This window comes from Neopelma chrysocephalum, unplaced genomic scaffold (genome assembly GCF_003984885.1).
Source record: "Neopelma chrysocephalum unplaced genomic scaffold, ASM398488v2 Primary Assembly neopelma1_65c, whole genome shotgun sequence".
Classification (NCBI taxonomy): Eukaryota; Metazoa; Chordata; class Aves; order Passeriformes; family Pipridae; genus Neopelma; species Neopelma chrysocephalum.
Window position 1 is genome coordinate 1,131,449 of NW_020897724.1, and position 27,370 is coordinate 1,158,818.

General features: G+C 38.7%; 1 protein-coding gene across 4 annotated transcripts in view; it reads right to left on the reverse strand.

Moving 5' to 3' along the window:
• Positions 1–1,486: 1,486 nt before the first annotated feature.
• Positions 1,487–27,370, reverse strand: part of CPPED1 (calcineurin like phosphoesterase domain containing 1) — a 40,574-nt gene continuing 14,690 nt past the window's right edge. For all 4 annotated transcript variants that reach the window (XM_027684232.1, XM_027684236.1, XM_027684234.1 and 1 more), the window contains exons 3-4: positions 16,696–17,118; positions 1,487–2,532 (exon numbers count right to left, since the gene is read on the reverse strand). In XM_027684232.1, coding sequence (XP_027540033.1) covers positions 2,300–2,532; positions 16,696–17,118 — 656 coding nt within the window. In that variant the 3' untranslated portion in view covers positions 1,487–2,299. The remainder of the gene's footprint in view (positions 2,533–16,695; positions 17,119–27,370) is intronic.

Consider the following 27,370-nt stretch of genomic DNA (forward strand, 5'->3'; position numbering starts at 1 on the left):
CTTTCCTGTATTAGCCCTTTTTAGTAGATGTCTCATATTTGCCTAAGGAATTTGCCCAGCTGGATGTTATTTTGGTAGTGGCAGCAAACAGTGGACTCAAGTCTTACTGACTTTTTGGAAAGGTTCAGAAGCAGTGTGTTCTTCAATTTGTTGCTTACAAACAAAGACTTCTCTCAAAGACTTTGTTTTTAGTCATTTGCCTCATGCTCCTAAGTCTCCACCTCAGAGTGTACTTAATTATGTAGTATTTGGTTACTTTCACAGGTTGCTCTGGTGTTCTAATATGAATTTTCCACATTTAATAATAGTCATCAAGGTTTATTTTATCCTTTTAGAGGCCTAAAAGAAACCCAAATCAGTTGTGGTCACTGGATTTTTCTCCTCTCTGCCCAGCCTTGAGTCCATTCCCTTGCTCTCTGTTTCACCAGCACTTGGAACTTCCAGTGACATCTTGCTTTAAGGTCAGTCATAAGCTGACACTGACAGAGTTTCAATTACCAACCCTGCTGGACATACTAAAATAATGTCCTCAACATCAAAAGATGGTTTTTAAAATTATAATTAGGGTCTCCATGGGTGAATTGTTTCATAATTTAACATAATATATTTTATTTTTCTTGGCATAAACAACATGAGGTTTGGTGACAACAAGGACCTCTGCCATTTCAAATTAGCTAAGGTATCAGTATTAATTCTGCATTAGCTAATTACCCTGAAAAAGTGATGCAGCAGAATTTGTCATTTATGCTGGTAAAAAAGCATTCCTAGTTTATTTTTTAAGTCTTTACTTCATACAGGAATGTCCAGCCACACACTATGGTTAAAAATCCTTCCCCTGACTGTACTATATGAGTAGTGAAAACATTCTCTTATTTTCCACATGGTTCTCCTGAAAATGAGACTGTGAAAACATTCAACTAAGTGAAACCAGGTGGAGAATAAAAGCAAAATCCTTTTGTTTTTCTCTGAATCAAACATTCCCTGTGCTCAGGCTGCTGTCCTGGGACCACAGTCCCTCTCTGGCCCTGTCCAGCTGCAGGTACAGCCCCTCCCCTGGTACAAGGCAATGCTACTCAGGTGATTTCACAATCTCAGGAGTCCCACAAATCAGGTTTGAAGGAGCCTCTGAGATAAACTGTTGTGACTAAAATGTAATTAAACTGACTCTTCAGCACAGCATTTCATACCTCTCACCATATTTAAATACCTGTAATACCCTCTAGGGAACATTCTTGTATGTGAGTATGCATAAAACCTGAGAGAATGCATCACTGCTCAGGCAGCACAAGGAATGTTCAGTGTGTTCCTCCTCTTCAGGTGCCAAAGCTGCACCAGCTCTAATTCCAGATAACCTATGGCATGGACTGTAATGTTTTCAACCAAATACTTAAAAAATAAAAACAGGGATGAGTTACTCACACGAAGCTTTTTTTTTTAAACAAATCACATACACTTGCTAAAAAAAGGTAGATTGCAGCACATAAACTTCTTTTACAGAATTTATTTTTAATGACTCATTCCAGTGAAGAAAATATATTTTTTAGGGTTTTCAATATTCTCTAATACTACAGGAAGGCACTCTACATTGCATTTGGAAATCAACGCTCTCCCCTTGTCTACGATTCAACAAAGTGACTTCTGACAACAGTATTATGTACAGAACATTCTCCCCATGCAATTATTGCAACTTCTGTAGCAAGAATATATGCTAATTGAATGGTAGTTCAATTTCAAAATGAAAATAGTTGTTTCACATTTAGTTGCTGTCAGTGGCATGTCTGTATTAGCCTCATTTATAGACTTTTCATTGTATAAAACTATATAACAGAAACTATAGAACTATATAACATTATATGAAACCTTATAATGGATATAACAGAACCCCAAGCTGTGACTGCAAACCAGAATGTGTTTGTTCTCCTATTGCTGCTGGCTCCAAAGAGCTCAGAAAGTAAAGCCTGGGAAACGGGGGAAAACACGACACGGAGGTAACAAGGAATGATCCGGAGGCTGCTTAAAGTCAGTGGGAGTCTGCTGATTTCAAACCTTTTTGAGACGAAAATTCTCAGAGCAGTACTTTTCAATGACACATCACCATATTAGCTCTGCTCTTCTTCCATGTTCCTCACAGGTCTCATTTTCAAAAAGAAAAACACGTCAACAACTTTCTTGTTATTGAGGACAACAAATTGAGAGCTGTTCTGGGACACAGTGCAGTCAGGAATCTGTATTTCAGCTTGGGGAAACTTCATGAAACTGTTTATATTTATCTAATATGGAAAAACCCCTTTGATACAGCTTACTTTTGCTTAGCAAGCACATCCAGCAGCTCTTTCTCTATGCCTTGGCTGCTCAGTTCATTTAAACTGTAATATCTGTGAACCAGCTTTTCCTCTGTGACCACCACCACTCGAAGCCCGTGCGTGTCTTCTCCCAGCTGACACCCTATAGCTGATGAAACCACCATTTCCAGTCCTTTGTAGGACCCTCCAGCATTCCTGTGGTAATGTCCAGCAAATACAGCTTTAATGCCTGTTAAAAAGAAAAGGGAGAGAGAGAGTGTATTTAGTCAGCAGTTTACAGGTGTCACGTTTACCTTCATTCTTTACATGCAGCATCAAATTAAAACTAAACCGTTTACCCAAACTTGCATTTTGAACAAATAATTAGTAAACAGAAGTAAATAATTCTAATAGTAATAAATAATTAGTAAAACTTCATTCTGCTCCACTAGCTCTGTTTAGGGTTACTGGACTTTGACTTCTTCATGCTCACTGCAAGGTGTCTTTGTCATCTCACTACTCCTTTGGCTAGAGAGAAGGAACAGTTCAGAGGAAGCAGATTAAAATTAGGTACCTGCCTAAAGAATGATGCTACTCAAACATGAATTAAAAGGCAAGGATAGTGGAGCTGTATTTGTCAATTAACATGAAGAAGATTCACTAAGGAGAGTTTACCCAAGGCCAGTGACCTTAAGAAAAAGGGCAAGACAAATAAAAAACACACATGAGAAGGTAAGTTGTAATCTTTGCTCAAGACATCGGGGGTATCACAGATGGAACAGAGCCAGATACATCAAACAAATCTAATAAAGCAGAAGAGGTTGTGAGTTATAAGAAGAGGGAAAGAAAGATGAGAGCAGCCAGGAAAGGCTGACACCTGCAAGAAGAGTCCAGCTCAGAATGACATGAATTAACATTTATCTAGTATGGGGTACAAACAAGGCAGGTTTATTTTGATCCCCTCTGTATTTTTAATGACTAAAGGCTGTTCTGTTCTTTTGAAAAAAAAATAGATTACTTCTATTTTGGACTATACTGGTGTAAAAAAATCACTCCCATTATAAACCTGAAAGAAATACACTTGATCTGTGGCAGGAGACAACAATATGCTATTTAGAAAATTTCTGGGTAGATCTCATGCAAGTACCATCCCATCTTGGTCAGGGGTATCAGAAAAGCTAAATGACAAGCAGAAGCAGGTAAAGAGGACACCCATAATTCATATTTAAGGCTTTATAATGTATTTTTAAATGCCTGACTGAATCATTGTCTGATTAGCCAAAAGAATGTTTAAAGAAGCCCAACCATTCTTCCCCCCTCTCAGAAGATGATATTTTTTACAAAAAAATTTCCAAATGCTGTCTGATTTTGTCCAACTCCTAATGATCCATGTGCCAGGTCTACATTCCTCCCATCCTCCCCAGTAGCTGTGGGATTTTTGCAGAACTTCTGAAACAATTTGGCATTAAATGAATTGTGTCATTGTCACCTCCAAAACAGTAATTTCTTCTTTTTGTTTCTTCCCTCTTGCAAACACAGACAAACAGGTTGGCAGCTCTACTCACTACCCTGAATGGCCTTTTGGATTGTCCTTGCAAATCCAATTCATGCCACCAAATAGATTAAAGAAAAAGTCATTTTGTTGCTAAGCACTTGTCTTTTCTGTCAAAGTTTGCAAACCCATAGGCAACAGAGTTGGGAGAGAACGTTCTGTCACGACAGAGCTTTTCATTTCCAGCTGATGCCAAATTCCTTCACCACTGAGCCTTTCTGTGCACTGGCCATAGATGCAGCTGAGCATCACAGTCAACAGCATTCACAGTTTGATAAAAAAATATTCACCAGCTTTCCTGCCAATTTAAGGTAGTGCAGAATTTATTTTGCATGAAAATGTGGAGGTAGGATAAATAGCTAATTTTACAAACAGGATTTGGGATTATATTTTGGCATGCTTAGTGTAAGATCCTTGGATTTCAGACTCTCACAGCTTCCTGAAATTGCATTTAATCCTATTTTGTACTGTTGTGAAACAGAAAAATTACTGGACCAGATGGCTGAAAATACTGGAAATTCTGTTGTTTATCATCAAGTGCAAAACATTTAAATTAATTTTACATTTTGTTACAGCAAGTGTTTAGATCTGGTGTTGATTTATGACACTATTAAATGACAATTCAAAATTTTTTAGATGCATCTAAAGGACTTAGGTGTAATTTCTCTACTGAAATACAATGGGTTGTGTGCTCCTCAAGCAAAACGACACTTTGATGGTTCCACATAAAGCCTCTGAAAATGTATCAGTTTAATACTGAGCGATTCAAAATCCCACTAAGTATTCCCTGAAAACCATGACAGAATGATGAGCAAGCCCATAATGATACCCAGGGATGGACACTCTGATGACAACCCCAAACTTCATTGGTTACTGCTCATATATTCCAGCAATCTGCCATTCCATGCTTAACACAAAATGTATCACCTGCTTAGTCCTGTTCAAGTGGAGGGCCAGAGGGGGCAATTTGTCAGATACCACAACCTTAAATGACATTTAAAAAAATAAAAAGCCAGCAACAACTGATTTTGCCTTCAGAGAGCAGATATTTTATAAGACAGCAGAAGCAATTTAAAGCCAGAGAGCTGTAATGAGGAAAACTGTAACTTCACATGGAAATCCTTATTTCTCTAGCCAGAAAAACCTTCCATGCTTTCTTCTGCAGCAGATTTAGACCTCTTTCACAGTGAATAAATGAAAAGCAAAGTAGGTGAACCCATCTTAAGACAGTTGTCTAACATCAATTCTTTGCTTTTGTGGGAGTTAGTGAAGACTGATATAAAATATATAAACCAGGCTCAAAGTATAGTTAAAAATTAAGCAGCTTGGAAAGCAAAATATAAATTATTCTGCTGCGTGCCTGGGAAGAGCTACACAGGCTTTCATATTTCAAAATCCAAACCCTTTTCAAATAGCAAATGAGTCAAGGTGGAAAACAGAGAATGAGTCATTGTATTGTCCTTCTCAGCTACAACTTGTCTGTTACCCTATTTTAGTGTATCAGTGCTAATTATCCCTGCTCGTGTAACCTACTCATCTCTCTGCTGAGGGACTTACACTGCAAGGGAGGCAGCAGAACAACTTTGGGAGCTGCTCTGACTCAGCTGCAGGAACCCAGCAGAACTGGGGAGGTTTTTTTTAAATCTTGGGACAAACTCAATCAGAAAACCTCAACAGGCAATGCTGGAGTACAATGGGCTGTGACATAAGGGGCTCTTTGATGAGATTCTGTGCCTTCCAGGTTATTATTTAGGTCCTTAAAATCATAACACAACAAACATGCTTTACAAGTGATGCTGCAGTCACTTGGAGGTGCTCAACTGCTACCACGTTGCAGGTAATAACAGTGACTGTTTGATAACCTTCTCAGTATTTTCCACTTCTTCTGCAGGTAAGTAAAACTACTTTAGTCTATGAAAAAGTTAGGAAAAAGTTACAATCATAAACCCATAGTGAGATGCAAACCCACGACACTCTTTTAGTCACAGAAATAAGTACTTTGCAAGGGAATCAAGTGCTGTCTTTTTACTGGAAGGATCCCTGTCCTTAAGTAGCATCATCCCACCATTCAGAGAATTTAACCTTCGCATTTAAAAGAGGAAAAGAAGTCAAGACTTTGTGTCATATATGTAAATCAACCCCTGACTAAGTGCAATTAGAAGGCCAAGTAATAAAGCATTTTTAGTTATGCTAAACATAAAATAAATTCCGCTTTCGGAGAATTCAAGGGAAGATTTTGACAAACCCACCCTAGACAGGGACAGACACCAGGGAAAAAGTTTGGCCCACCAATCATCCACCTTTTTTCTTCTATGGGAAATACCACAACTTCACTACAATTCCACTGAACATCTGCTAACTGCCTACAGAGAGGAAGGTGTTTTGGTATGGAACCGGAGTGAGCTGTAAGCAATGCAACACAATAGCTGAGACCAGCAAGGATGTGATTTAAAACTTCTTTTATCTCCTGGCGGCCGTGGGAGACAGACTCTGCCTAAACAAGCTGGTGTTTATGGTACCGTTCATCCAAATCCCTCATTTTAGCACATGGATGTTATTCAGATCCCAGCTGCACTACACAGGTGTTCAGTGCTGGAATGCCCTTGTGGATCCAGCTGCCTCTGCTGGAATTCAGTGTCTGCTTTAGAAACCTCCCAGGGTAAATTCTGCCCAGACCAGAATTTTCAGGTACCCTATTTCCAGTGCTCGTGTTAGTTCTTGTTATTGTTGGTGTGTTACATCCTAAACAAAGAAACAAACAGGTCACTGTTGGGTATTAATAGAAGTCTCACTGATGGTGTTTTGTCTGCAGCAGCACATTTCTGTTCACTCAACTGTATCCCACTCACTTTTGTTAGTTAGCACAAGAAGGAAATCTGAACCAGTCAATGCAATAATTCTAAGATGACAAGCAGGCAATTTACTTTGCTCTTGCTTTTGATCTTTAACATAAAAGGAATCTTAGAGATGTATGCACTCAAATTTAATTTATTCATTTTAGATGTTTTTCAGAAGTAATACTGTCAAGTTGCTAGCAACACCCCCCTTTTTTTTTCCCCCAAACTCTGAGGAAAGAAGAGTGTCCTTGCTGGCCCCATTTTTATGGCCCCTTTTAATATATCCTCAGGTCAGTCAAATGCATCCTGCTATAGACTAAAAGACACAGTCCCTTCCCACTACAAAAGAAAAAAATAAAGGTAGAGCTGTGATTTGTTTTTAATTCCTGGTTTCTTAAACAGCAGCTGGAAAAAGCATTGCACGAAACACTAAAAAATGTCCAAAGAATGGCACCTTCACAGGCATTTCATTATTTGTTTTTTTATTAAATACATAGTGATTTGAATTTAAATGTGACTGGAGGTTTCACAGTATCCATTAACTAAAAAAAAAGCAGGATGCATTACTGCAAGACATTGTTCATATCTAATGGTTACTCATTAAAGAAAAAATGGATTAAAATCAAAATAAAGAACTGTGCAGTTACTCTAAAAGAAAAGCAAGCAAAACAATCCAAATGTGCTGTCTCCATGATCATCACCTCACATCAGATGCATCACAAACCGACACAGGATTATGGAGAACCCGCTTGGGAAGAAAGGTCTGAACTGCCAAATGAATTTTTGATCAGAAAGGACTGGAAGGCAGAGATGTAGGACGGGCTCCACCCAGTGCCAGGCACCAGGGCTTGCTCTGGCTGTTCTTGGATCACCTAAACCCAATGAGCTTCAGGCCTGCCTACCAAACATGAGGTTTATGAATCAATCAATATGCAAAAAAAGTCAGTCTCTTTGTAAAAAAAGGTTTAAATACAGGAATTGATTCTGATTTTAGTCATCAAAAGCTGTCCTCCTGCCATGTAATTTACCATCATTTTCTGATCAAGCACAAAATGTCCTTAGTTCTCATCTGACAAAGCTGAATCTGAAAGACAAAGAGATTTACCTTTTCCAAAGATCTGATCATAACTCTTTTTTTCTGATGGAATAATCCATCCCTACTAAAGAATGAAATACCTATTTTGGTTCAAGTTCTGTGAGCCCTGAGCAGCCTATTTGGCATAAATAATTCATGACACAACAACCAACAAAACCACGGATAGTCACTTGAAGAGATGTAAGACTTACATATATTGATAAGTCTTTGAGTCTTCACCAGCTACACCATGAAATGAGTTAATAAACACTTTGGTTTTATGGTAATTCACAGCCTGCACTATGGCTTTGGGGCTGTAAGGCAAGAGGTAAGTGCTGGGGAGGGGAATTCACAGCTCATATAATTCAGCTGCTACCTTTGATGCTTCCTGGATGTTCTTTCATAAGCAGAGTCTTTAAAGCACAAATCAATTTTAAGAAAATTTCAAACAAAATTCGTCTTTTAATTTGGATACCTTTTCCCAAGTCAAAACCACGATGCAAACGCTTTGCTCATGGTTTCTACTGCAGACACTTCTCAACAGGAAATTCAAAACCACCTCTGAAGACTTTCCTCCCCCCTCTCATTTCCAGAGTCTGCTTTCTAAATCCAGCTCACCACGTAAGTCATTGCAGGAGCTTTGGCAAGTTCTTGTTGATTTTCATCTTCCTTAGTTTAACACTTCTGGTAAGTTGGACAATTTTTACCAGCATTTCCTGTCTTCTCTTTTTCTCCGGCTTCTCTCTTGCAGTTTTGTGACCCACACCAGCACACTGTCCTAAAACCTGTTTTTCTTACCAAGAGGGTGGAAGAGGGAGTTAAACTGACTCTGTGGCCTAAGAGGGGAAGATGTTCTACACAAGTATCAATGATAATACACGAGTATCAGATTTGCTTTGGATGCTTCATGGACAAGATAGAAACAGAAAGGGATGACCAAGCCAACCAGGCTCAGGAGCAACTGCCTCTGTACAACCATCACATCCTCCCAGACTGCAGCAGCTCGGATTTAAAAAAGATGATTCTCTGTAACTGGCCATCCCACAGCACTTCTGAGCTCCCAAGCAACCCAAGGCAGAGCAATGTTCTCAAGGAAACCGAGGCCTAAATGAACTATTCACCACCCTTTTTCAGGCCTGGACATAATGAAAAAGAAGGGAAGAAAACCTTAGCTACCCCAGTTGTTAGCATGCTTTTGATTTTATTTCTGACAAGAACCAGATGAGAAAACAGTTCATTACATGAAAAGAAACTACAACCGAATCTCATGCAGAAGGCAGTTTGTCCGTTAGCAGGAGAAGCTGAAGTTATTTTACAGAATTTTAAAAGTGCAGCATCTTCTTTGTACAAATTATCATTTACCACTCAGAGAAACTCTCCTGTGGCACCAGGGAAAAGGGTCAGCATGATTTGGACATAACTGCACTGTAAGAGAACAAAGGCATTTAGCTGTGTCTCATGGATAATCCCCCTGAGAGTGGTAACATCCCAGTCTTAGCTTATTGTGCAGCTGCAGTCCCATAATTCCCAGACTTCTGGTACTCTACTGTTGTTTTCTGTAGAGTAGAAAAATGTAAGGACATGGAAGACTGGGCATGTTTTCAACTCAATTTGGGGCAGGAAAGAAAAGGGACTATGGCCTGCCTTATTTATGGGGACCAACATCCAGCCACATCTTTTTTAATCAGTGTTTTGACCAGCCTTTCTCTTTAAGGAGTAGTTAAGTCATTATAAAATATCTCTGTTATAAACATGAAATGCTAGCCAAATCATCTTTTTCCTTTATTAAGGTATATTCCATAACAATGCAATACTAAGATTTTGTGAAATATATTTCTTCTCCTGACTTCTTGAAAAATTTGGTGTTTCCTAGTTCAATTCAAGAAATACAGCTTGAGCTCCAATCTCTAGGGAAATCTAGTTGCAATGATTACAGAAATCCAAATAGGTTAAAACAGGATGGAAAATAGTGTACCCATGTTTAACCTGAAATATAATAAAAAATAATGAAGAAATAAGCACCTAGAAAACAATTTTTCTCACACAATCAGATGATATTGGGCTGGAATTGAGACTTGAACTAGTTTAAATTCCAGGGGTGTCTGACTCCAGTTTCTGTAACTACACTTACTTCCATGGCTTGATTCCAAAACCCTCTGAATTCAGAAGTTGTTGTCCAGCTCTAGTTCCTAATGTACAAAATCCATTTCTGAGGCAGGTTTGCTGTGTCCAGGTTTGCTGGACTGGCCTTGCCTCTGCTGGAAATCAAACTGCTCAACCCAGCACCATGGACAGTGTAAAAATACAGGAAGAAAATTACCACTATAAAAATAAACCAAAGAAAAGCAAGCAGATTTTCCAAATTAGGAGGAGAATGCCTGGAATAATCAGCAAAGGCAATCAGTAGCATGCTTTATTTAGACTGAGCCTTCAATTAAATAAATGCTTTTCTCAGCAAAAGCAAATGAGACTGTAAAAGAATGAGAAGGCTAAATTAGTGCAATATGAATGACATAATAAATATGTAATGGGTACAGTACAGACCTTGCTTCTCTTCCCATGCACTCGGTAGAGAATTTTGGGAAAAAAAAAGTGGTTCTGACTGAGCAGTGAAATTTATTACATGGGCCAGATTATCACCCTTTAAGAGCTGATTAATGAACTATTTTTTACAGTAATTGCAGACAGGAATCAGTGTTCACTGCACTTCATTCACAAACTGGCTCTCCATCCAGACTGCAGGTGAAGTTCAAAGCAAACAGAAGGAGGCATTTCTTCACAGAGCTGTGAAACATCAAACTCCCTCCCACAGACCATTGTGAAAGCAGTTTTCACAAATCAACTGATCAAATCTATAGAGTGATCACTAAATTGCACTATATTGGTAACATTAATATGATACAGTAAGTCCCTGAAAGAAAAACTGTTGGAGGTGGGAAGAGGACTTGAAAGAAATACCTTTATTATGCACTTTTCTGTCCTGTGCTCTTCACAAGGGTTTGGGGTCGTCATTCTGGTCTAATTACTCTGCTTTTATGTTAGCTGTTCAAGTTTAATGATAAAATTAGATTTTAAATAGAATTATGTTTATCCAAAAATCACTGATTCACTACACAAACCTCTTGCTCAATCAAGGACTGAAGAAAGAGGATATACAAGAAAAAGTCGATCCTGTATGTATTTGTCCCCAGAACTGCAGGAGAGAGAGACGAGCAGCAGCAGAGCCAAAATGGCAGCAATAGGAGGAGAAGCAGTTCTGTAAAGAAATAAAATTGTATTGAGTGAAAAACCTGAATGTTATCAACACTCTTGTGCCCTTTCATCGTTTTCACAGACAGGAGAACAAAGTAAGTATCCAGGCACAGGGAGATGCTACTATGAGATATGTGTGTACACCCACACACATGGAAGAGTAGATGGGTATTTTTTAAAAGGCAGTGTTTCTGGCAAATACAACCATTTAAGTCACATGGATAAATTGATCTTGAACATTCTCCCTGGAGTATCAGACACAAACTGGCTTCTCTTTCTTCCTTTCACTTGCAGCATGCAGCTGCTGTCTGAAGTGCTGAACAATGTGCTCACTTCAAGAGTAATACCTGCTCTCAGAACAATTTTGCTCTCCAAAATGATGCTCTTTCAGCTTCCCTACAAGAGCCCACATTAACCACTGGCATTTTTTGTTGTGCCTTTTTTCTCCCCTGGGCACGTGGTTTACCTCATCTTTTCAAGACTCCAGTGCTACAAACTGAATGATAATATTTAGTAGTCTTTGAAAACAAAATCTCTTGAGTGGAATAGAATTGATTTTATCTCACTGCAATTTGAGAGTGCTCCCATCTCCTCATACGAGCAGGTGCTGCAGCAGCAAACAAAGATGTGAAAGCATCAGTCACAGCACTGTTACCAGAACTGCTCAGTGCTCAGGCAGTTCTCAGACCTGTTATCCAAAAAAACCCCCAGCAGTTTCCCACCAGTGGAGCTCCAGTAGTAGGAAATAGTCCCACTGGTCAGTGTTGCATCAGGAGTTTGATGCAGCTGGTGGTCAGTGGGTCTGTGTAAGTGGGAGACAAGATATGATTTTACAAAGTATATCTATGTCAAAAGTATCTTTAGATAGGACAATACTAAACAGAGCTATACAGAAAAGGATTTTAGTGTCACTTGTTTTTCCTATATAATCAGAGGAAAAACAACAGGCACAGCCAGAGGGTGATTCCACATCACCTAATTAGAGCACTGGTCTAAATCCCCCTTTTGAGGTGCTGTCTGGAGGTCACCCTGTCTTTCAAGTCAGGTTTTGTGAATGCCTCTTGTGACCTTTCAGGGGAATTTACTTCCTGGTTTTGCTACTTTTTCCATTTGAAAGTGAAGCTTTCTCAGAGACCTGACACAAACCCCAAAGAATGCTCTGGATTGCTGTGTGCTCTAAGGATCAAAAAGAAGTTTAAGACCAGTGGATAGAACTGATTTCAAAAATTTATCCCGGAAAAAATATTACTTAATGTCCTTACAGAGGATATGCATTTCGTACTTACTGCTGAATTTCTGAAAATAAACCAACTATGCCTACATGCATCTCCGTGCTAGATTACATCACCATACCTGAGGAATGGTCTTGAAACCCGCTCTTCTCACATAGTGATGTAGAAAATAACAAATTTGGTCACTCAACCTGTGCCAAAAAGAGTATAACTGCAACACTGAAAGAGGTTGATCTAAATTACTGAAGTTGAGAGTCTTTAAATTATCTTAAACACTAACACATAAGCACTGAGATTACTCACTCAGTGCATAGGCTTTGCCAAAATCAAGGTCTCAATGGCAGGAAGAAGAAAATATTACTCCCCTGTCAACTTTGATTACACAACAAAGAAAATAATGAAACATAGCATATGTTGTCTGGTAAATTTTAGAAACAACAGCTTTCAGCTCTCCATGCTTTAACTTTGTGCTCAAATATATCTCAGCTGTGGATGTTCTTCTTCCTTTAACACTGCTCTCCTGTCACAACATTTCTAAGAGGAGAATGTAGATATCACACTCTTTTAATGAGTAAAGGTGTTAGAAGTTACAGCACCTACAGTGACAAATATAATGAAAAAACATGCCATTTAATAAAGTTAGGTTGTTATTTTTGCCCCTATGGACATATTAAGTATTTTTAACCACATCTGAAAAATTGGTTTGAAGACATTTGGATGAATTTAAAACTTTTAATTAAGAGAAGTTGAAGACTGCAGGGAATTTCCTTCTGTATTTTCCTACCTATTGTCTAGTGATTCTCTTCTGGGTGCAAAATCTCTCAGGTAGACAGATCGTCTATACTCTTCATCTAACTTTGAAACAAAAAGTCTTTTTTCAACTTTGTTGGTGAAAAAACAGCTATTAATTTAAGTTTTATTCAACAGAGCTCTTAAACAAGTTCAGACATTTGCTTAAATGTTCTAGTTCATTTGGGCCATTAAGAACATCTATTACTATATTGTATTAAGTAATGTAAGTAATGTTCAGCATGTCAGTGATGGTTCTCAGGACAAAAAGTCTTTAAAAGATTGTCTACAGCTCACCAAAAATACCCATCCTTTTCAGGTCATAGAAAAAAAACCTTTAACATCCTAAGAAGATTTTACTGGAATGAGATACGTAAGAACAAGCAGGTCTTCTATTACATAAACTGCTTAATTTGAAAACTAAAATGTTTATCAAAGACACAAACATGCAGACCACCAGATATTTGGCTAGACCACTACCACTTCTTTAGTTTCCCTACAATGCTCTGAGGAAACCTATTTATATCAGCACTGTAAAGTCCTTGAGAGCTGAATGTGCATTTCATGCAGCAGGCGAGTGACTCCAGCAGATCTTACAGCTGAGAACGTCAGGTCAGCTCTTTCACAGTTCCTGCACACAGGTTTTTTCTGCACTTACCTTCTTCATGTGGAGAAGAAAGAGCTTTGACAACTTAGGCTAAACTTGCAGAAGTTATACAAATAGACTTTCACAAATGTATCTTCACTTAAATGATAAACTCTGCCCTCAACTGAGTTGGTTTTCACAGTGACTGAGAAGACATTTTCAAGGACAGTCCCTGTTACAATGCATTTAAAGAAAAAATGGGCTACTGAGATTTCTTAGACATGCAGCTTACAAGTATGGCTTAACTTTGCATAGTAGTAATGCATATTTACAAGTGCCAGATTTTCAATTTATAAATATTTATCATAAGGACATGATTTTATCTTTAATTAGCCCAACTGTTAAGGACACTTCTAATGTGAGAAATGTAATTCAGTATTTCGTACCAGATGTAGCCTCTACAGTTAGTCTTTTATCTCTGCTTGTAATGAGCAGATACTTAAACCAAAACCATTATGTAATCTGTAAGAGATTAGAAGAGAATAACTACAGATGATATGGGCTTTGAATTTCATATCAGAATTTCCTGAAGTTGTATACTCACTTTAAAGCACCTGTGCAATATCACTATTCTTTAAGTATGTGATTATTTCCTACATATATTCATAGGAATTTCTTTGTTCATGGAAAGACCTGAATTTCTACACTGTCCTTCCTTTCCTGTCTCTCTCTAACCCAGTGAGTGATGGCTCTGTGTTTGACACTTCCAGAAAAAGTACAAATGTGAAAACTGGGATAGGTCCAGGTCTGATCCTGGGTTATCAACATTGAAACATGATGCCCATCTAATAACTTGCACTGCCAAACACAGCAACCCCTAAAACTGAAATTTTATGTAATTACACAACAAACCTTTGGAGTCCTTAGAAATACTGAAATAGCAACAGCAATAAAGCAGAAGGAAGGAAAGACTGGTGACAGGTTGGGGGAAGAAGAATAGTGGCAGTCTGGTGGACTCATAAAAAGGCAGACTGACTTTCTTTTTCCAGAATAAACAGTTTATACCAAATTTCTAAATTAAGTGCTATAAGGGGTTAACCTTCTTACACTGAAAATCATTATTAAAACAACAAAACCAAGCAAAGTAGCCTGGGATTTCATTAGCAATATTCTGTGTTTTAATCCTCCAAGAACATATGAAGTGAACTGTGGGAAAACCAATATTATGTCTAATGATATGCTGAAATGGATTGTTCTGTGGCAGAGGTTCAGAGAGCAGGTGTGTCCTTGCATATCTGTGCATCTGTCCCACCATGCCAACTCCTCTGGGCAATGCACTGATACCACTCTGTGCTCTCACAAAGGCCGTTCTTCAACTGAATAATGAAAGCCCACCTGTTACTAAGGAAACTCGGAGCCAACTTTTGATTCAGCTCATTTTTCTCAGCAGTCTGAGTCCCACTGAGCTGCCTGTTCTCTGCACTCATTTCATTAGCAAACTGTTGGATTATTGGATTGTGAATATCACCTATTGACTCACTGGATAAAAGAGCAAGCAGAAGTGTTTAAACACATTCCTTAGGGAATCAAACAACGAGCTGTATTAGAGATGGGAATGAGGGACACAATGGGAAACAATGGGAGGAACAGAAAGGTGGCACAGAAAGGAGTTTGGGAATTTGTTCCATAGAGTTGTATTGCTGGCTTCCCCTTTTGGCTTTCCCCCATCATTAGAGGCCTACCCAATTTTGGTTAAGTCTCTGTAGACAGGTTTGGAGAATCAGTCTGAAAGATCCTTCTAGGAAACACCATAATGTAACAACAATGTTACAATGACAGTTTTGCACAACTTCTTTTGCCTCTTGTTCAATTATATTCCCAGTACTGAGTGTTGCCAAATGTTAGAAAAACATCTGGATGACAGAAAACTCTAGAACCAGTGCCTTGGTTTCCACATTAATGCTGATTTCCTGGGATACACCCCCTGAACCAGGATGTGGTGTAGTCCACAGTACACAGGCAGCCACAGAGCTGCCCGACCTTCCAACAGCAACACTTCCACTATATTAACACTGGCACAAAAATTAAAAAAGATATTATGAGGTATTCTCAGCAAGTCTCCTCATGGGGAAAAAACCCACTTGTAAATCATGAATCTGCAAATATATCAGTGCCCTGGAGAGCCCTCAGATAGCTGTGAATTTTGGCCCTGCTGATTGGAAACAGCAGGAGATTCAGAGCTTGGAAATCAGGCTGAGTTTGGATGAGTCCAGGCTTAACAATTATATGGTAAATTAGGAACAATATCATAAAAAATGTGCATTGTTCAGTAATCCAAATAATGTGCTCTCTTATAGATACAGAGAAAATGACACTGATGCAGCGATGGCAGGAAATTTTGAGGGACTAGCACACTCCAGGAACATGAAGGCAATTAAGTGAAAACAATGGGAACAGCGTGGAGGAGTAGCTGGGTACTGTGTCTGTCTCCATGGCATTCAAGTGGCACCAGACAAAGCTCAGGGATTTGGCACAATGTACTTGTTTAGCACATGTTCCACCTGCCCTTCATCCCAGAGATGGCCCCTATTAGCAATGGATATGCAAAGGATTGATTTTAGCAGAGCAAGACTTGTTTTAACACTGAATAAATCTGGAGTGCATTACACTCTTGGTTTAAAATTGGCTCAGTGTGGGAGAAAGCAACCTCCAAGGTAATTCTGAATTCTGTTTCCATGTTTTATGTAAAACATAAATTCTGTATTTTTTTCCTACGGTAATACCTGATCTTCCACTCCGCAGGCAGGAAAAACTCAGGTTGCCTTATAACTGCAAAATGGAATCCTTGTTAAAGAATTTTTCATGCTTAGCTTTTTACTTATCACTCAAAGTTTTAAATTTTGTTTGGTACTTTTTTCAGGTGACCAGACTCAGTTAATAATTTTGATCTGTGGGGAACAATGAGGCTCACAAGCAGTATCGAACATTCCTTGAAAACAGTGCCATTTAAGTTAAATGCATTTTGTCTGGCAGCTGAGCCATTAACAATTTGAAACAAAAATTAAAGAATAGGAAAGTTTGAGAAAATACCTGCTTTATGAAACTTTTCCATTATCTCTTCACGAACTGATTTCTCCAAGTTGAAATAACCGTGGTCTTCATCGGGTGTACTCAGAAACAGAGGGATGTGCTGAAATACAATTATGTGCTTGCATTTCTGCTTTTCAGCAACAGCCAGCTGCTCATCCAGCCACACATCCTGGGCTTCCTTCAACTCAGGGCATTGGGAAGAATCAAAGAATAACTGAGAATTCAGCACAAGAAAGAAAACACCTCCAACCCAAAAGCTGAAGTAGTCGTCTCCCCAGTTCTTGCAGTAATCATCTATCGTTTCTCTTGTTGGAGAATTCCCAATATCGTGATTCCCACTGACAAACACCAGTGGTATGTTCTGGTCAGTGTTCTGCAGAACGTTCTTTAAATCTTGCACTTGGTTTTTTCTCCATAGGGTTCCTAAAGAAAAAACCAACCACAAAACATTTAAGTATTTCTGTTATCTTTTCCCACCCTCATTGTTGGTTTTTGCTTATGGAACTAGGCATAGTAAGAAAACATTCTCTATTAGATGTGATCATGAATGCATTTTCACTGTAATGTTTCACTTTCACTTTAACTCAGCCCTTTCCCCCTCTGATCAAGTCCTCAGCCATTTCCAGTAGGTTGCCTGAAGGCAGGCTCTGGACAGGAACCAACACCCGGCACAGCAGCAGTCACTGTTTTACACCAAGAGCTTCATCAGGATGATTCTTGTCATCTCTACACTGATGATGTCGTGAAAAAATACAACAATCTTGGACAGTGTAACAGCACAAGGGTAAAAACCAGGTCAACTTTTGGTTTATATTTATGGCTGTGCAAAGGAATTAAAGGTTGTTGGGTTTGTTATTTTTTTTCATTTTTTTTTTCTCCTTACAAAAACTACTTTAACAGCAAAAATATAATTAGTGTCTTGTAGTGACTTATTTATATGATGAGTCTCTTTTAATAATAAGCATGCCATTAATTTCAAAGAAAGGCAATTGTGTATTTTGCTAGTTTTTCCTGCATCTCTGCCTTTAGATTAATATGCAAACCATACAGTTACTCTTCTGGTTGTCAGAAATTTGTCCCTGTCTAGGAAGATTTATCTTATTGCCAGATTAATTTACAATCACTGAAAAAAATTTAAAAAGTATTTTTTGAAAAAAAAACCCAGCTCTTTTATTCTAATGACGACAGACGTTTTGTTAGGTTTTCTGAAGACTAATCTTTCATTAGATGCCATTGATACATTTATTATTCGTGAATTAAATAAACACGTATAAATTATATTTTGTCCTGCAATACATAACATATATCTTGCACAGGCCCATTTCACAAATAATAACTGCATTTTTTAACCAAGAAGCTATAACAGGATATTTACAAGAACTCTGAACTCAGGTTTCTAACACACACTTGCACACAAGTCTCTGCAAATCAATCATCAGGTACTTTTAAATTCTGTTCTATTTTTGTGACTACACATATATATTATACACAGAAATGTATAAAGGGGTTCCTGTATTGTGAGATAAAAGCTTTTTTCACCATTTCTTCAAAATATTTATTAAATTGACAAATACTGAGCCTTAGTAACTATTACCAACAAATATTTTAATTCTTCTACATATCCTACAGATACAGGTTAAAGTATCACCTGATTGCTGTTACTAGAATTCTACAGCTTTAGAAAAATACTGGGAAAAAACATATTAAAGCTAAATTATGGCTACATGTAAAGACAGATGTGAGATTGGATATGAGGTCCATAAAGTCAAAATCCACAACTCTCTTGTGTTTAACTGCTGCATGGGGTAGAAAGTTATTGTAGGGAAGTCTTTGAGTAACTTGAGAAATACAGGCATATGATACCTGTATCTAGAAGGTATCTAGATCTAGATACGATACCTGTATCTAGGATCTAGAAGGAGTCTAGAAAGCAGTGGACTTTCTGGAAAAATGATCTAGGAAAGTAGATCACTTTGTGAGGTATATTAATGTACCAGGACTGTGGTCAGTTTAGGTTAATCCTAAATTAATCCTAGAAAAACCAGGGCAAATGACACCTCATGTTACCTGGAGAAGCTGGACTTTACAAAACAACCACCAGAAATTCCAACAGACCTGGCACACTGCTGTCCCTGGGGCAGGGAACCTGGCTGAGAGCGCTGCTTTTCCTGCCACTTTCCTATGCAAAGAGTTGGAAATTTTGAGCTCTAAATGTGGAAATGTTTGGGGAAGGAGGGCGGGGAAACGCGAGGGGGGAAGGCTCTGTAGATCTATGTAAACACATTACAGCATGTTAAACTCCCTGCTATCACTTTGGGAAATTTAGCTAACAGTTGCAGAGTATAAAGACATTTATGCATAAGTTACAGAAATAATTTGCAGAATTATGTATACCTCTTCCCAGTGGTGAAATTCAAGCTCTAGAGACTAACACTTAGATTAGATTTCTCGACAGCAGGGCACTGATTCTCTCATTTAATGCAATATTATTTCTATAGCAACAGAGAAACATATTCAGTGTTTTATTGCAGAAAACAGATTGCTTGAAACGGAAAACAAGGTCTCTGCCCAAGAGCCCAGGAAATCATACTAAGTAAAGATTGTTTTGGAACAATTGTATCTTGGCTTGACCTCTTCTTGGTGGAAGGTCAAAACAACTTCAAAAGAAGAGAAACCCAGAGAGAGAAAGGTGGGAAAAGGTGGAGTGATGTCTCAGCACCCCTTGGTGTGGTGCTGGAGAGGAAGGGCTGGACTGCTGCTAACCCTGGGCTGCACTGTTGCACAACAGACTATTTGTGCCACAAGAGCCCTCCTGAGGGTACCTCCCTCTGAATTTGTAATAGATAGAGAAGATAATCAAAGTGGTAAAGGAGGAAGCCACTAGAAAACTACAGTGGTCACTGCCACAGCATAAAAAATATCCCTTTAATCTCTACCAGGCACAGAGCTGGCTGTAAAAGTTAATTATTCCAATTATTATGAAGAACATTTCTATTTGGTGACATGCATTATTTTAGCTTAGATGGAGGTTTGTTGTAGGTGAATAGGGAAATAATACAGTAAAAAAACAGTTTGGGAAGCGACAGGGTAGATGCGACTGAAATAAATTTCTGTGCTGTTTATCCTGGCATCATGTGCAGTGACATTTTTAAATCCCAGGCTACAATTTTCTGTCTTTATGTCAGGCTGTGTAAATAAAGTCTTGCCCTGAGATAAATGAATTTTCAAATTAATAGCCCATAAAGGGCAGTTTGGCTTTTATAAAAACATGAAAGTGAGAACTGTTGCTAGTGCAGCTGTGCACAATTTTCCACAGCTTCCCAATCTATCATGTCTGAAAGCTGAGGGATGTGAACAGGAGCAGAAAGGTGCAATGTCAAAGTGTCTGTTGCAGAACATCTCTCTGTTGTGTATCACTGTCTGCCTAAACACTTCCAGTGTTCCTTCTGCATTGCTTAAAGGAGTCAAGACAACCAGCCTCACATGCTGAAAGAGCAGATTTCAAGCAAGTACTTTGCTGAATTTGGCTTCAGTCAGCAGAAGGAGAATTCACCGATCATTCTGCCAAAGAAATAATCCTTTAGCTACTAATCCTTAGTTACAGTTTACTGCAGTATTCCACAGCATAGTGCACCTCTATAAGAAAGTGGGTTCGGTTTGTGTAAGGCTCCAGCTCTTAAAAACAACTTAAAAGCACTGTTTACCCCCAAACTGTATCTCTGCATGACATGCTGACTGCAAGTTTTGTATGAGGCAACTCTTCCCTTACAGTGACCTCCACCAACATTGTAACTTTTCCTCCAGAAGTATTCCAGATGAAAAATTACCAATAAATTCACAGTAGCACCAGTTTTTCTACTGATATGGATCAGGTGAGGGAAAGGGAGAAGTTATAATGGTATGATGAGTTGGTACCCCAACTTCTGTGTTGATGTGAGGAGAAGCCTTTAGGATGAAACTACCCAAGACATCTTCAGCCAACTTAACAACATGTAAAAACATAGCACAATCACTTCCCGGATTTCTAAATTACTCAGAATTTTAATGTATTTTAAAAGTGTCCCAAACTTAAAGGGAACACATAATTTTTAATGAAAAGTACAAATTTTCTGTTTGAAAAAGAAAAAAAGAAAATTAACTTTTATGTGAGCAACACTCCCCAAAACCTCTGATATGACAATGTTTAACCCAAGAGACTGATTATCAAAGAACAAGGAAGAAAGAGCTAAATTGCAGATGAAAATATTATACAAAATATCAGACAGAAATAGTACCTAAATTTGATAAAAGCAAAATAGAAAGTGTCAAAACACTACCAATGAAACCAGAATATATAAAAACACTGGGCCCATTCCTTCTGTAATTTATTATGATATCAGGAGAATTACTCTGACATCATCAAAGACAAGTAATTCTTGTTCAAAGCAATCACATGACTGTTATAAACAACCCACAGAAGGATTTGGGTATTTTTCTGGGCCTTACTGGGCCTTCTGGGCCTCTTTGCTTTAATCAAAGAGTCTAATTGTTCTGAGCACTTCCCTGTTCTTCAGGTATTTGTCCTCTTTTTGGTGTGTTTTCATGACTGTCTGCAGTTGCCCTACTCCTTTTGCATGCCATTTGGAAGACTTTCCCTAAATTTCCAGGGAGGAGGGGAGTCCAAGGTTATATTCACAGCTCTTTCTGTAAGTACCTTCACTGGAGGGAATTTAACTGCTAACTCTGGGGGAAAGTCTCCTCCTGTCAGAACAGCACTGCCTTTCACCTCTGCTGCTGTTTTGGATACCTGGCTTTGACTCCAGATTAACAGGGCTACAATTAGGATCCTACATCGCCCCCTCAGCTGAACCCTACTGACAGCCCCACTGCTGTGCCTGTCACTTGGAGGCAACACAGGTCCAAACCCCACGGTATCATCAACATCACACTGTATCTTCCAGGCTCCTTCTGCAATTGCATTTCTATTGCACCTGATTTTTATGCACTGACATAAGTATAAATTTAACTAAGCTCTAATCTTGTCACATCTCAAATAATGATACACAGTTTCCTCTGATCTTTGCAAATGCAACCCAGTATCCCTTCAGAGCACTGATGCAGACGGAGCTTTCCCACCCCAAAGCTCGGCCGCTGTTCCTCGCTGTGCTGCCTTCCCTCCAGCCCTTCCCCATCTCAACAGTGCTCCTCCTGACTTACCCTCTTCTCATTTGCTTACTTTTTATCATCCCATAAAGTCAGTGATTCCCTGATGGTCCATGAACAGTTAGAACAAAACCCCGTGGTCTTCAATTCACTTCACGTTCATTTTTTCTAGGATGTTATAAAACTGTGATAAGACAGGGCACAAACACAGACAGAAAAGACCTCTCTGGCCACCCAGTTCAGTCTTATTCCTTAGTCTGTTCTCTTCACTGTTTCTTGTTTTAAACTTAAAAGCTTCCCCTCTGGTGTCTGCTTTAATGAACTCCTGCAATCCACTGCGTCATTCCAAATTATTACATGCAAGAATAAGCTGATCAATTTTAATAAACCCATTATGGTCATGTTCTGAAATAGGTTTTTTTGGTTTAGTCTGTGCTGTAATAGCTAAAATGTCTCCTCTCTCTTCTTTAGACATATATTTCTAATCTTCAAATAGCCTGAAGACAATTTTAGGAAGAACAAAAAATTATGCAGTTAAAAAATAATGTAAATATGGCTATATTCACTACTGAACAAACCAACTACTCAGTCTAACTTATAAAGGACCTCATCTCATTAGTTCCACTGAAAAGCAGAGGCTGGAATACTCATTTGTCTACAGCTGTAAGCAACTGATTTTTTCAGTACATTCAAAACAAGTAATAATCTGTTCTGAGACACAAAAAGTGATCATACTAAAAAATTTCCCTGTATGAAAACACAAATTACATTTATTATATAACTTTGGGCACTGAAACAAGAAGAAAATTTAACTCTATTTTAAGCTAATAATTAACAATTATTACATTAAAGCAATGACAAAACCCCAAAGTGAACAAGGAAGCCCATTAGGGGATCAACTGCTCCTTGTTCCAGTGCAGGACATTAAATATAATGACTGCAAATGCTGACATTTTTCTCAGTCCCAGCCACACAGGTGCCCACTTAACAACCTAATTCATGGCATTTACTGCTCCATATTCTGCTGTGAAAATAAGTATTATCCTTCACTTAAGCTCAACTCTGCTCTTATCCTCACTCATCTCGCAGCAATGCAGAGCTGTCACAGCAAGCACAGGCCATCACTGCCTTTGGCTCTGTGCTTCTGATGAAATCACCACAAACAGGAAAAAATATCCCAGTGCTACAGGAGCACAACAATAAACTTAATAACAATGAACTTAATACAAAGATCTACTGCTTGTACTAGATTTTCAGTACTGATTTTATTAGCTGTATCATAAAATGTAGTGTTTGGGAAAACAGTGCAATGAATTGCATCTGAAAGATTTTAATATCTAGAGAGTTACTGTCAGCAGGATTTCTTATTTCAGCTGTGGACTAGACTAGGCACTGTGGTCTAAAATACAAATAAATACATACTTGCTGAAGATTAGATATTTGTATGTGACAGCCCAATGGTATGAGATTGTTGAACATGCATGGAGGATCTCTCATGCTTCCCTACTCTTGGGCTGATGAGAGTAAATTTAATTTCACAGTGAGCTGTTTGGAGGCTTTGAATGCTCCATTAGGTTTTACTAGAATCAGATAATTACTATAAAATGTTTATTTATGCAACCAGAGTGACATTCCCTGAAACAGTTATTATTAGATGTTTAACAAATAATGTGCTACTTATCCAAATTCTTAGACATTATTAGTTAATATTGGCATAAGAGTCTGAAGAAGAAAATACCTGAGAATAATTTTGGTTTGGACTCCATCCTACCAAGCATATCAAAGTTAGGTTACAATAGCAAAAGAAATGGATGCAGTGAGTTTTTTTAGATTAAGCTACCTTATTGTCAGGCAATTAGGTCAGACCTAAACACTGCCCTATTGATCAGGCAGTGACATTAAAAAAAATTTTATCTTGCATTCAAACAAATAAAACTTTTCCCTACAGCCTGATTCGGTATAAACATTTCAAAGCCTCTGCTTCTACCTTGCACTTAAAAAGTCAATCTGTGTCCTTTCTCCTTCATGCTCTATTACAAATCTCCACTGACAAAGATTCAGGAATTGGGATTTAGCTGACAATTTGCTGAAACTGCAAGTGACAGTGGAATACAGCTGCCTCCTCCCCAGCTGCGCCACACTGATGGGAGTTCAAAAAACTACACCAACTTGCTTTTGTTAGTAAAGCAAGCAGCCAGTTCAAATGGCAAAGAAAGCAAATATAGTAAAGGTGACATGCTTACAGTTATTTTTAATGCTGGAACCATATTTTGAGATATCATTTTTTAACCCGTTCATGCCTGTTATACACACAAATCAAACATCAGCATTCATGCTCTTGCCTTCTAGAAGAGAGAGGGATTTTTTTTAAAGAACTGTTGTACTTTTAGCTAAAATTAAAATTTTATAAATTACCTCCTTATATACATGCCTCCCTTAAAGAATAGCAGAGCAGCTTGATTTTATCTGGCAAGCTTTTTTTTTTAACTTAATGTTCCTTTGTTTTAGCAAAATGGGTTATTTAATGGTAGTTTAAAAGAAATAATAAAAGCAATTCACAGCCAGATTTACTGTGGTAAAATCACCTTTTGAGAAAGATATTAAACATTATCAGGCATTTTTTTCCCTTGTAGAATGTCTTACTAATTCACTGTATATAACATTAAGAACTTGAATTGGACCTGACATTTCTCTGTAATTTATTCAATTCACAAATGTATAAATGGCAGCTTGAGCATTTGCATGCAGATTTCAGCATTACATTCAGATCTCATCTTGTGTGCAAAACCCACCAGCAGCAAATCTCCAACCTCCCAACAACTCAGTCACTGAGATGTGACCAAGCGAGTTCGTCTCTGACGTATCAAAGCACGAGCAGAGCAGTCTGACTCCTGCAAAGGGCACCGGGCTGAATCAGCTGCACAGCAACTGCAAATGTGCAAGTTTGCACATTAAATCCCTGTGAAAGATTTCCTAAGAAGGAAGAACATACACATGCAAATGACTGTGGACTTTATCAAAGAAATTAAAGTTGGGAAACTCGACAATTACCTCAATGTTCCTTAAAATGGGCCTTAGTAAATCCCAAATCGAAAGACAAGTACGACTTCCTGTGAGGTACCAACTACCAACAGTATTCACTGACCTTTCCTGACCAGCCCAAGAGAATTTAGAATATTCACAATAGATTTTAAATGATACTGCTTTGACCAGGAACATTTGCTACAGTCTGTGCTTTCCCCCTGATTTAGAAAATTGAGCAAGTTAAAGAGGTTTTTTTTTTTGAGTTACCCTTTAAGGCAGGTGTTTGCAGGGATACTAAATCTTAAACCATAGGCTGCAGTGTATCTATAAAAACTACACTTTGGAGGAAGTTATATTAATGCACTCAGTATTTACCAGAAACAAGAGACAAAGATTTTGGACCATGACAGTTGCACATCAAATTTGGGCACGGGAAAGAGGCTCAAGATAATCCAGTTAGCAATTATCCCAGGAGAGAGGATGCCTTCAAATGTTACAGTGATTATAAACAGAAATGAAGCCATACCGCTGTCTGGTCACCAGAACCATCAGCTCTGATGTTCCTCAGCTCTGCAGCTTGTCTGTTCTGAACATAAATAACTTCACTCTCTACTGTGAACGTGTCAGAGCTCATAAGGAGGTACTGATGGTATAAAAGCCAGTGTGCCCATCTCATCTTGTATTCTGATCATCAAATTGTCAAGCAGGAGTCAAATGGAGACATGCTGATTTGAAAACCTGTCCCTTAATTGCTGTCTAAATATGAACTCAGAATCCTGGTATTTGGCACCTGCTTTTAAAAATCTCGCTGCACATCATTGCCTGTTTTATTGTATGAAGAAACACTGCATGGAAGAAAGAATAGGGCATATAATTTTGAGGAGACATGCAGCCAGCAGTTTTCCTTTTCACATAAAGCACATACTGTTGCCCAAAATTGTAATTAGCTGAATTGAGCTGATATGACTTACTGAGGCTTTATGGAGGAGTTAAGAGTGTTAGGGAAACGTGCGAATTTGTGGGGGAAAACAAGTCCCAGAGATGCACAGACACGCACAGAGCATGGAATGCAGCCATGGGGAGCTGGTTGACATGTGAGAAGGTCCCAGCAGAGCTGGGGACCCTGGAAGCCACAGCAGTTCAGCCACACACCCCAGCTGGAAGGCAGGGGCCCACCATGCTTGAAGAAGAGAAAAAGCAGGGAAAAGGAGAGAGGAATAGGAAGGGACAATGAGGCAGGCAGTGCACTCACATCTGCTGCAACCTCACAGAGATTCTGTGACAATTCTCTTCCAGATTCAAGAATGTGCTTTTTCCAGGATACCAGCCTGTGAAGGTAAGTCTGTGCCTTTTCACCACCACACACAGCACGCAGCTCAGGTGCCCTGCCCTACCTGGCTGCTTTTTTTCCCCTTGTTATGCTTAAAATAGTCTTTTTCCAGCCTTGCCTCAATGGCCAGCAACAGACAATCAGTGAGCTGCTTTTAGTTTGGGGACCTCTGTTTTCAGCTTGTCTGTTGTCAGGGCCTGTCCTGTCACCTCATGTTTAAACTGTTCACAGCAACAACACACGCCAGGGCTCACAGCCTGAAACATTCATCAGATGGCACAGTAAAAACGTGAAAATACGGAACAGACACAATCCAAGTATGGGCCAACAGACAGAGTAAGAGACACAGACAGCAAGCACACCAAGGAGCAGTAAGAAAACATTATTAAATATGACTGCAGCTCTGTAAAGCTGATTGAAACAATCAGATGTTTCAACTTGTTCATACATTAATAAAAGCATGAATGATTTATCATACTTTAAGGTACCAATATTCTGACCTACTCCATGTTGTTACCCTACCATGGTGAACAATCCAGGCTTTGGCTGACATTGGTGAGTTAAACAAAAAATATCCAATTATCCAAAAAGTTGGACAAAATTTAGTTGAGAAGCTGCATCTACCCAGCAATAGTCTCTCTAAACAAATAATTTGAAACACTGTTCCATTTGTTTTGTTGAAGAGCACAGCTAAGTGTACCAATTTCAAGGCCACTGCTAGGGTCTCAGATGGCACAGAGTAGTTCTAACTCCAGCAAACACAAAAACAGCTCCTCGCACCTTCTCCCTCTCCCTCGCTCCCCACAGCCTTGGCCCTAGAGGAGGGAATGCAGCACAGCTAATTGGAGAGAGCTAAGAAAGGTAAGTTTTAAAAAACAGACAAAGTGCCTGAAATGAGTAAGACCTCTTAAATATTTTATCAGCTATAGAAAGAATAAAAATCTATCAAAAAAGAAGTCCCACAACACCAGATCTTAGGAATGAATAAGAAAGCATGAACAGGCACAACTGCTTCTACTGATGTGCACAAACTAAAAAGCAAGATGGAAAATTGCTTCTGAAACTAATGAGAGAAATGAAAGTATAGGCAGATTAATTAAAAAGAAGTAGTACCAACATAATTAATTGACAAGGCATAGCAGAAGAGCAGACAACAGAATTCTTGTACTGGAATTCAGT